A 12,132-nucleotide genomic window follows, 5' to 3' on the forward strand; every position below is an offset into this window, starting at 1 on the left:
TTGTCTTGCTGTCTTTGTCCATGCCAAGACAGGAATATGCCCATTTGAAACTGTCACACAAAAAATAATAAACAAAGGGGTCGAGAAAGCTGTTGAGGCTCGCCAGGCAGACTGAGATGCGCTGGCCCACACATATAATGAAGGAAGCTCCCTGAATGTGAGCAGAGTGCAGTCTGTGAAAGGCGTTTACCATCTGAAAAGTGTGAAAGGGCAGGTAGCAGATCGTCATCACCACAAAGACGGACAGGATGGCCTGCATGCATTTCTTCTTTGGTACCTGTGACCGGATGTTGCTGTCTAAATATCTTAGTTTTAGGACAATCAGGGAATAGCAGGATAATACAAAGACATAGGGCACAAAGAAACACATGACTGATAATATAATAATGAGGGGTGTCAACAGGTCACTCCATGCCTTTTCAGAAAATGTATCTCCACAAGTTATGGTGCCATTAGGCTGTCTAGTAACCACTTGAACCTTTGTGCAAATAAAGATAATTCCCATAATGATGATCAGCCAAATGGAACAACAAATGGTTTTGCAAATAGCTGGAGTCTTCACTCTCTGATATATGAAGGGGTGACAGACAGCTGTGTATCTCTCCAAGCAGATGGTGGTGAAGAATAAATTGCTGCCATATAAGTTGCCATAAAAGAGGCTAGATGACACATAACAGAAGAAGTTTCCAAAGAGCCAGTTGTTTCCTTTACTGTGATACACAATGACAAGGGGAAGGCTCAAGGCCAGCAAAAAGTCCAGCATTGCCAAGTTGGCCATCAGCCCCTTAGATGTTGATGAAGACTTTCTGTGTAGGAAGAAATGGACTATCACATAGCCATTCCCAAGAAGGCTTGCTGGAAAAATCACACCATAGCTGATGGACAGAATCAGAATAAGGAAGTTGTAGTCTTTGATGCATGATAAGTAATCTGGGTTCCACTCACCTAGAGAGATGTTGTCATATATTGCTGAATTGGTAAACTGTTCCATCTGTATTGAAGAATTAACACTCATTATTAATTGTGATAAAATGAAACAAAAACAGTTAGGTTAACTTTTTAGGAGCACTGTAAAATGCTAACAGAATATGGTTCAAGGTTCAAGGTCGCTTTATTTAGTCATGTTTACACAAGAAAACATAAAATTTGCCCTCTCAGTTGTATCTAATAACAAGACAGAAAGAAATGAAACAAAACAAACAGAGACAAGACAGGTTAAGTTAAGGCAGTTTGATATTTACACAAAAATGGTTACAGGATACTGTACATATCAAACCTTAATCATTTTCTCCAATATACCTTATTAAAAAATCGTTATGGCACTGGGAAGAAAGGAGTTCCATCCATCCATCCATCCATTTTCCAACCCGCTGAATCCGAACACAGGGTCACGGGGGTCTGCTGGAGCCAATCCCAGCCAACAGAGGGCACAAGGCAGGAACCAATCCCGGGCAGGGTGCCAACCCACCGCAGGACACACACAAGCACACCCACACACCAAGCACACACTAGGGCCAATTTAGAATCGCCAATCCACCTAACCTGCATGTCTTTGGAATGTGGGAGGAAACTGGAGCGCCCAGAGGAAACCCACGCAGACACGGGGAGAACATGCAAACTCCACGCAGGGAGGACCCGGGAATCGAACCCAGGTCCCCAGATCTCCCAACTGCGAGGCAGCAGTGCTACCCACTGCGCCACCGTGCAGCCCAGAAAGGAGTTTCTGGAGCGATTTGTGTGGGTTTTAAAAGTGACTATCCTTCCTGATTTAATGAAGTTAAGTTCTACATGTAATAGCTGTCAGTCATCAGTTGAGATGTTTTCCAGTTCCAGGCATATACAGTGTGATCTTTAGAAATAATGGTCAAGCAACTGCTCTGACTGCATGATAGAGTCTTCAGTCGTGTATGTGTGCATACTGTACAATGATGTTCGGTCCGATTGACATGACACGATGTGCATGCTCAGGCTATACATGTGCATGGCTCCAACAGACAGTTTCAAATATTGACTCTTTGGAATTAAAAGTCATCCATTGAAAAAAACAATATGGCCACAGGCTTCTCAAAATTTCAACAAGAAAAAGAGCTGTGTTGCTAGCTCTTGCAGTACTGTGCTCATAGTACAAATAAATGAAAAAGGGCAGACAAGTGGTTGAAGTGCGGACAATATGGTCTGTCTCTTTTATAAACAGAACTGGATGTACATAATCTTTGTAATTTACCATCGGCGTGTTTATTTTGGGTTGTTCCATGAAACATTTTCTAGGATACTTTTCTCATTGGCCATGGAGTTATATGTGTGTCTCTGTATATTAGTTAGATTTTTTAAATCAAAAAGGTGAAAATGAGCATGACAAATGAAATAACCAATGTACAATACAATATTGCTGGACAATCAATTTTGACTTGATGGCCATGTCAGAAAATCAGATCATTTGACTGCTCACACAACAAGACAACTGACTGCAATTTCTGACATGACTGAAATTCTTCTGATAGTAGGAGAGCTAAATCATAAGATGCAATCGGGCATGAAACTCCTCTCATACTGCACATGAAATGATGGCTGAGGATGCTGAATATCACTTGGCGACTGGAAATCAGGCTTAAAATCGTTACAAAATTGCACAGTCTATTGAACTCATTAAGTCTTAATAAATCATCCTCCTCTGCTCTTTTCTGCCTCATAAATAACTACAATGTTGTTAGAATGGTCTGAACATTAAAAACCACTTGAACCCTGTAATGGCCACTACTGGACTTCTTTCATTGAAAGAGTAGCTAACCAAAATCATACTACACAATGCTAAGTGGAGAGGCAGGGTGGCCCGATTATGTTGGAATAATTCAGACAAAAAATAAATAAAAATAATTTAAAATATGCCAATAAATAACAAATAATTTGAAATGTGAGTAAAATTGATTAAATATGTCACAAAAATATTTTTTGTCACTGTCACGCGTGCATGTCTAAGGTTTGTATTCTGGACTCTTGGAGGAAAGCACTACCACTCCGGGACACAAGGGGGCAGTAACGGTATCATCTTTACTTTCTCCCACAGCCCAGAGAAACCACAAAATGAGGGCTACTGAGTCTGATCCTCAGCCAAGTGTGAAGCGGCTGGGATGGGAATCAGCACCTCTGAATCCGAGATCATGGTTCTCAGCCGGAAAAGGGTGAAGTGCCCTCTCAGGATTGGGAATGAGATCCTGCCTCAAGTCAGGCCCGGTCTTAGGTATTATGGGGCCCTAGGCGAAAGGGGGGTCCAGGGGCCCCCTGGAAGCTCTGTGAAATGCGTGAAAATTAGACCAAGGAGTCAATCCGGGGCCCCCCGGACGCCGGGGCCCTAGGCAGTTGCCTACTTCGCCTATGCCTAAGGCCGGGCCTGCTCAAGTGGAGGAATTCAAGTATCTTGGGGTCTTGTTCACGAGTGAGAGAAGAATAGAGCAGGAGATCGACAGACGGATTGGTGCGGCATCCACAGTGATGCGGGCTCTGCATCGGTCTGTCGTGGTGAAAAAGGAGCTGAGCCGAAAGGCAAACTCTCAGTTTACCAGTCGATCTACGTTCCTACCCTCACCTATGGTCATGAGCTATGGGTAGTGACCGAAAGAACGAGATCACGAATACAAGCGGCTGAAATGAGTTTCTTCCGCAGGGTGTCTGGGCTTTCCCTTAAAGATAGGATGAGAAGCTCGGTCATCCGAGAGGAGCTCAGAGTAGAGCCACTGCTCCTGCTGCATTGAGAGGAGTCAGATGAGGTGGCTCGGGCATCTGATCAGGATGCCTCCTGGACGCCTCCCTGGTGAGATGTTCCGGGCATGTCTAACCAGGAGAAGACCAAGGAAATGCTTTGATGGACATTGTCTCTTGGCTGGCCTGGATACGCCTCGGAATTCCCCTGGAAGAACTAGTAGAAGTGGCCAGGGAGAGGGAAGTCTGGGCATCTCTGCTCAAGCTGCTGCCCCCACGACCCAATCTCGGATAAGCGGAAGAGAATAGATAGATGGATGGATGGATGAGTCTGATCCTTCCAGGCCATCCGCTATAAAGACTGTGCAAAGCAGACACTTTACTTCAAGAAACTCCAAATTCATCATTACGAGTTCGCATCTGAAGTGTCTGCTGTAAATGTGGCACATGATTTCAGAAGGCTTCTGTCTGCTCTACTGACATTTCACCAATCAAAATACAGAACTGAATTATTTCACGTTAGCTTATTTCATGTTATGCACATGTCAGGGAAATAAATAAATGAAGAAATCTACTATATAATAAAACACTAAAGTCTGTGTTCCCAGTCACTCAGAGCAATCTGATTGGTCAGTTTGGCTTTGGTGATGCAACAAAGAGGAAGTGCAGGTGAGACATGCACATGGAGGAGTAAAGGTGTATGAGACATGCTGAAAGAGTCATCTTCAAAATGGAAAATATAAAACCAGACAGGAGGCAAGATAGGTGCCTCGCAAATAATGAAAGAGTATGAGGAGCAGGCTTTACGGTAACGCACTCCAGAGAGGGAGCGCTAGTGAAGAGGCATTCACACACACGTGAATACTGAAAAAGGTACACGTAAGGTAAGAGATAGTGAATATTTTTTAATTATTTTGTTACCTGTCTGAGACAGGCACCATGGCTAGTAATAAATAAATACATAAAGAAAAAAGTTACAAAAAATATATTTTGTGACATATTTAAATAGTCTCACGCACATTTCGTATTGCTATTATTTATTTATTGTCACATTTCACAGTACTTTAATTTATGTGCGTATTTATTTATTTATTATTTAAAATGGTTGACACAGTCATGTCATAGGTTCAAAGTTCAAATTTGCATTGTCTCTCCAAGTATCTGTGTGCCTGTTTTTTTTTCCCCTCTGGGTACTCTGATTTATGCTGGCTACACACACGGGTCCTCCAATTTAGAAATGAACAGCAACATATTAAAGGCTGTCTCTCCCTCCTTCAGCCTTGTCCACTGCCACCTCCCATTTAACATTCCCCTGCCCTGAGAGATCCTGGAAAGGTCTCCAGTTGTCACTGGTGAGGAATTACTCAGGGGTAGGGCTGCTCTTCCATTTAGGCAAAGGTGGCAAAATCTTCAAGGCGGGATATTTTGTTTAAACAACACGGCCATACGAACACCCAGACTCAATACAGCTGTCCAACACCTGTTAATCCTGTTATATTGTTTTTGTGTACTAGTGATGGCTGACATCTAGCAAGTCTTACATTACTACAACCTACAACATTGTATAATTATTATTAATATAGCCACCAGCAGACTGAAGCACTTATTGATCAGGTGGGGCCAAGTATCTGCAGAGTTATTACATGGAGAGCCACCTGGTTGAGAGCAAAATCTCTTGTCTGTTCCACAGTTTCCGCGGCCCAGGTTGTTTAAATGTGTCATGTGGGTCAAGGGGGTGTGCTATATTAGTTTCAACATGAATAATCTATCTATCTATCTATCTATCTATCTATCTATCTATCTATCTATCTATCTATCTATCTATCTATCTATCTATCTATCTATCTATCTATCTATCTATCTATCTATCTATCTATCTATCTATCTATCTATCTATCTATCTATCTATCTATCTATCTATCTACACAGTCATCCAACTATTCATCTTTAGGGCAGCTGGAGCTATTCCAGCAAGCATCAGGGTGATAGCCCATTGCAAGGTGAACTCACACACACTATCTAGAGCCAATTTAATAACATCAGTCCATGTAACCTGCATGTCTTTAGACTGTGGCAGAAAACCGGAGCACCCAGAAGAAACCTACATGTACATGGGGAGAACATGCAAACTCCACATAAGGAGTACCTTCTTACTTGCATATGCTAATCAACATGCAACATATGAATACTCTCTGGCACCATGATTAGTGCATATAATAACAGTCTCCCTTGAGACTTTTATCTGCCTTATCTGAAACAACTACCTTATAGAAGTGTACTTTTAAAAAGAAAGAAATGTACTGTTGTAGATACTAATAAAAATGTGTGTATGTCCTTATGACTCGTATCACTCTCAGCAACTTTATCAGTGGAGAGTGAGTTAGCTCAAACAGTGGATTTGAAAGAATTTCATTCCAAGTTCACAAGGATGAAGTCAAGAAACAAGTTGTTCTGAATTTTAGGGATCTGTATTTTTATATTTTTAAAGGACTTTAAATATATTACCATTTATTTTTACAAAAGGAGGCTACCATCAAGCAATTAACGTATTTATTATTATGTTATAAAATTTGTTATATATACATATTACTTGTGTTTACACATTTTCTAAATAAAATAATACTCAAAAAATATGCAAATTTACATTCATTTACCTAATATCTGTAGTAAACTGCTAGTTTTCTTTAGCATAATTCACCAAGAAATGTGAAATTCATCAAAACAAATAAATAGCTATAGTCCACATAACATGCACACGCAAATGTGAATATATGTATAACCTCATAATCCGTTTAAACAACCAGATTATATACAGAATATTATAGAGCTAATATGATATCAATAGATAAAAAGGGCAATAATCTTACATTTATGAATCTCTTATGGCATAGATTGGGTCATATGCTGGGAGTGGGGTGATGAGGTTCACTTTCAGCTTCACTTAGGGCATCAAAAATACTCAGGGCAGTGGCGGCTCTGCATGTCTGTATGTTTTATTTTTTGTGCTTATTTGTGGTAACTCTAAACTGTCCACGATTATGTAAGTGTTGACGTTTGCATGAATGTGCACTTTGGTAGAATGGTGCCACCTCTGGAGTTGTTTCCAGCCATACACCTAATGCTGCCAGGATATTTTCCTTAGGATTCAACATTCAGATCACGTAGTCTCTGTGAGTGTGAGCATGGATGGATAAAATTGTAATGCAAACTCCTGTAAAGCCTTGGTGTGCTGGTGTTGATGTTAAATATATATCAGAAATGAATAGACAAACTGTGAAATATTTATAGCATACAAGTTTAAAAGTGCATAGTCAGAGAACATTAAATATTTTAGAAGAAAAACATCAGGTAAAAACGCATACACAACAGGGGACACAGCTTCCTGATTAAGGAATTAAAAGAACAGTTTGAAAAGACCCCATGTAGTACAAAAATGCATCACTGTGTATTTCTCACTCCCTCCTGCTGTATAAGAGTTTAAATAAAGCCATTAAAGTGATTCTACTTAACACACTGACTGGCATGATTTCAGTGCCTAGACTTGCCACAAACAAAAATGGATCCATTAAATAATATCTAACATTCCAAACAAACTGCCTAATCCAGTTCAGCATCATTCTGTCACTGGACCCACTCACAGAGGCACCTCTGGGGCTCATTTGGAATCACCAGTTCACCCAATATTCATGTCTTGTGGGAGGAAAGCCGACCCTCACCAATATGGGGAGAATCTACAAACTCCACAGGATTCATATCATGACACTGAATCAGAGAGGCATGTAGTTGTGACCAGAAAGCTGAATTTCATCTGGGATCAGTGCTACCCTAACTGATCTAGTTATCTAGATCAGTTAGATCTAGATCTAGATCAGTAGATCTAGACTTAACTTATTTTAGTGGGAAACAATGCAGCTTTTGAAAAGTAATTGCCTTCTAGCACCAAAGATTAATATTAAATAGTAATCTTATCTGAATTTCTAATTTCCTTAACATTTTAACTGATTACATGAGTCTGACCAACATCATATTATCATCTTTTTTCCTAACAATTCTCCTTTTCTATGTTCAAACAACTTGAAAATGTTAATGAAGCAAGTTTAGGTATCTTACCGTGCCTGCCTTTGTCTTATTTTTTAAAATGAGTTTGTCACATCTTACTCTGAAGTGTGCAGCAAAAACAGTCGGTAGACTTCCTTCTAATCTGAAGACAACAAATGTAACACCCCCTCAAAATCAGTGATCAAAATGAAACAGCCTTGTGAAGCGAGCTTGCACTGTGGTGTCTGAGTCTAAAGTTTCATTTGTAGTGCACAAACAAAAATAGTTTATTTAATATGCATCAGCAGACCTGGTGGATTTAAGTGCATTTAACTGATATCTGACAACCAGTAGGGAGCAATTCACTTTCATGAGTTACTTATATTTGAAAAAAGAAGGGGACAGAGATTGTGAGGAAGGACAAGGATCAGGGGGTCAATAAGAGGCTGAAAGTGTAAGCCCTTATGCCGGATCTGTTCAGCCTCCTACTTGGGAGAGCAGTAATGGTGGTCAGGCAAGATCGGGTCCTTTTACTGGCTGCACACTCTTTTTTTCATTTGATATTGGTTAGCTTTTATTTCTTTTTGTAAATATCTTTAGCTATTAATATTTGTAGTACTAGGGTGTTGTACCGTGTTAGCCATTAATATTGTACAGCATGTATGAAAATATGCTACATAAATAAACATTGTGGTTGTTGATATAGTCTGAAACACATTTTACAGTAAGCACCAAGAATTACTTGCAACAGACAGAAACACAAGACAGCAATTTTTAACTTGCACCTTTTGTAGCAGCACCATGCATCACAAGAATAAATTTAAGTATAAATTGCAAACACATTACCCTCGATCTTTATATATCAAGAACCACAAGAAGCACAAGAATTAAAGTACAGCAGCTTCAGAATTCTAAATAAAGGAATGGGATTCAATTTTTAGGCATTGAGGCACTTTGCACAGCTAGCAGCTTCAAAAGGTGCCTCGATGAGCCATTTAAAAATCAGTCTTCACAGCCAGTCTCTCCAGTCTCGTTTCTTTCTATCTAGTTAATCCTTTTTCTTCTATTTGCAGCTCCAATCAGTGTTCAGGGCTTGCAACAGCTCTTTGTCTGACCCTGTTTTGCACGCACCCACTTTTTTCTTTGTTTTGCTTCTTCTTTTTCCCTGAAACAATCCACTACTCTCTTCATTGTTTACTCCATCATGCAAATAACAAACCTCCTCCTTTAGTCTCACAATAGTCCTCTGATTTTCCTCCACTGGTTTCTCCTCTCTCTTGGCAAAATATTCTTAAGAATGTCAGAGTTTGTTCCAGAAACCCAAAATAATTCATAGACTTTACCCAGCTCCTTGTAAATGTTTTCTCATGGGTCTCTCTTCTGTGCAACAATTGACCATTTATGTTCCCTTGCTTTACATGGAACCCTCCTCCATATGTTCTAGTATTGCCATCAGGTCTTCTCATTGTGATTGCAGATAAGCCAGTTTCTCTCGTCGTTTCTATCTGTAAACATACAGTAAGTCCTATTCCTCAAATTCATCTTCTGTTATACATTTTCTCCACTCTTACCAACGTGAACTGCTCTATTCTTTCACTGTGGCTGCTAAATTACTTCTTGCCTTGACAATTTGCAATCTTCCTTTTAAAGTTGTGTTTCCTCTGGAACTGTCTGCCTCTTGGATGAATTTACCATCCTTAGAATCTGTAAAGAATTTGTCCACTTCAGTATCCACAATGAAAATTCAATTATTTGGGGCCCATTGACATCCTACTTGGGTTCATTTGGTGGTGTGCTTGATGCTTTTGTTACCCCTGGTTATCTTCCTCCTCTTCAGCTATGCATTTTGTTGATTTTGACTCAGCTTCTGAGCTCTGTTTGGGGAGATGGGATGGAATAGGTGGGTGCCATATGAGGTATATTGTTTTCCATTTTTAACTGATCCTTTGTCGTGTGTTAAATTCCTCAAATCAATAAAATAAACTGGTCACAAAAAAACTTTCACATTTGGGCACCCTGATAAGTCATCTTATAAAGCAACATGCTGACCCACAGCGTTAAAATAAAACGCAAATTAAAAGCTAAAAAGTTAAAGATAAGGAGTTGTTGATACTTCTTATGTTTTCTAAATTGTTTCTTCTTTCAGTTGCTCTACAAGTGATAATGGATTTTATTACTTCTGGTGGCTCATTTACAGCAAGAATGTTTCTTTTTTGGCAACACATTTTTTTTTGTTTCAACAGAAAAAAATATAACTTAACATTGGTCACATCACTGATTTAACTTTTCTAAGTAGTGATCTTCAAAGAAACATCAATGTAAGTATATAAAAGTAATACTTTCATATGGTCAGAAGTCTTGACTAATTTACAGTGTTCTCGATTGCCACAATGGGATTTCAGTCTCTGAGGCTTTCTTGTATACTGAACTTTGTGTTGAATGCTTGTGGCCTTTCGCGTTTGTCTGCTGCTCAATTGCACTGCATTCAGAATTACTTCTTGCCTGCCTGTATGCTGCAGTGTCTTCTCTTCTTATTCTTTCTTGTCATTTGTCACTTAATCTGCTCCTGCAATTTGCTTGCCATTCAGCAGTTGTCACTGCACCTCTTTTTCTTTCTTTCTGCTATTATGTTGGTTATCATGTAGTTATTTCATCACTTTGCCATAAACACATGACCACTGGTCACCTTGCTGTCCCTTATAGCAGAGGTTCTCAGTGTGGATCCTGGGGACCCACTGTGGCTGCAGGTTTTTGGTCCAACCAGCTTCTATTTTTAATTGGACTCCTGGGCTAATTAAGTGAACTGTTATTTTTCAGATTCTGTGTTTTGGGAAAAATGTAAAAATTAGAAAACTAAGTTTGGTATATTAAAATGTACCAAGCAGTTATATTGGAATAATGTATTTTGTTTTCTTTTTAACAATATTTTCATCTTGATTTTCATTCTATTTTTGCAGAGTGTTCTAATTGCTTAATTAATTCATTATTTTCTAGTTAGTGGGTCTAACGCTGAAGTGGTTGCAGCCTTTGATTATTCATTGTTGTTTGCCTGGTTGTCTGCTGCTCTGCTGGTTGTCATTATTAAGATACAATGAAGGGAGCAAACTGCACAGAGAAGGGGCAAAATATAATGAAATCAACAAAAGGGAGTGAAGCATTTAAATCTATAGCAAAAATGGAAATATTCCTAAATGTCTTATTAATGTAAAAATCATGTTGTGGTGGTATCTTAATGTAGAATAAGATAAGAGAAAAAACCAGCTAATTAAATGAGATCAGTGTTGTCTGGTGTTGTCACTGATTATGAATCTGGTTGGAACAAAAACCGTAAGCCACAGTGGGCCCCCAGGACCGACTTTGAGAACCCCTGCCTTATAGCTACCAAGTTGCTGCTACCTAAACGTTTCATAGTTTTTCAAATCATATCAGGTCATAGGCTTTTGACCAGGATCAAGGTTCTAGTCCCATTAGTTTGCAAGTAATCATGTGACAGACAGACAAACCTTAGCATTTCATATACTGTATAAAAAAAGTTATTCATAATCCTTACATATTGTTATCGGTTACAGAGCCTCTCACTTCAGGATATTTGAGGAAGCACACAGGCATCAGCCCTGATTTTATGGAGCACCATTCACATTATTCTTATCATATTATGCATATTTGGCCGATGGCTTTATCCAAGGCAACTTTCAAGGTCAGAATGCTTTACATACTGAATGTTTATACCTGTATACAGTACACTGTAACACTTTTGAGACCTGTGACCAACAGCTATGTTATATGGGTTGGAGACGGTGGCACCGACCAGAAAGCAGGAAAGATGCTAAGATTTGCACTGGATGTGATGAGGATGGACAGGATTAGAAATGAGTACATTAGAGGGTCAGCTCAAGTTGGATGGTTGGGAGATAAAGTCAGAGAGGCGAGATTGTGTTGTTATGCGCTTAATCATAGTAAAAAATATTGTTCGCAGTTAACTGAAAAAAATAGTAGTAGTATAAACGTCACATAGATTGATAGAACTGGCTTTTAACAGAAGCTCTTTCAATAAATTAATATATAAATAGACAGATAAGTAAGTAAATAAATAGATGATATATTTTTCTATCAACAGAAGCAGAATTCAGTCAGCTGATCTTGTCCATGTATGGTTTCTGATAGTGGACTTAACTGAGCTTGGCTAATCTTTGTTCAGTAGTTGCTGTTACTACAGGCAATGTGGTATTGATTTTCCGCAATTTAAACAGTGTACACAGTGAAAACAATAAATTAGCAACAAACTCTTTAGATATACCCAGCATGGCTTGGGCACTGTTCTTTGAGCAGGTGTATGCAGAATGAAATAATCTCAGCTCAGTAGACCCGGTCCAAATGAGCTGAAACCTGACAAATATG

At 39.3% G+C, this 12,132-nt stretch overlaps 2 protein-coding genes across 2 annotated transcripts in view; both read right to left on the reverse strand.

Annotated features, from left to right (window-relative positions):
- LOC114659994 (lysophosphatidic acid receptor 6-like) overlaps positions 1 to 7,877 on the reverse strand; it is an 8,954-nt gene extending 1,077 nt beyond the window's left edge. Inside the window, exons 1-2 of the mRNA XM_028812531.2 lie at positions 7,807 to 7,877; positions 1 to 991 (exon numbers count right to left, since the gene is read on the reverse strand). The exon at positions 1 to 991 is cut by the window's left edge and continues 1,077 nt beyond it. Coding sequence (XP_028668364.1) covers positions 1 to 991 — 991 coding nt within the window. The 5' untranslated portion in view covers positions 7,807 to 7,877. The remainder of the gene's footprint in view (positions 992 to 7,806) is intronic.
- Positions 1 to 12,132, reverse strand: part of arl10 (ADP-ribosylation factor-like 10) — a 339,868-nt gene that overhangs the window by 297,840 nt on the left and 29,896 nt on the right. The window lies entirely within an intron of this gene.

Source organism: Erpetoichthys calabaricus, chromosome 11, assembly GCF_900747795.2.
Source record: "Erpetoichthys calabaricus chromosome 11, fErpCal1.3, whole genome shotgun sequence".
NCBI lineage: Eukaryota > Metazoa > Chordata > Cladistia > Polypteriformes > Polypteridae > Erpetoichthys > Erpetoichthys calabaricus.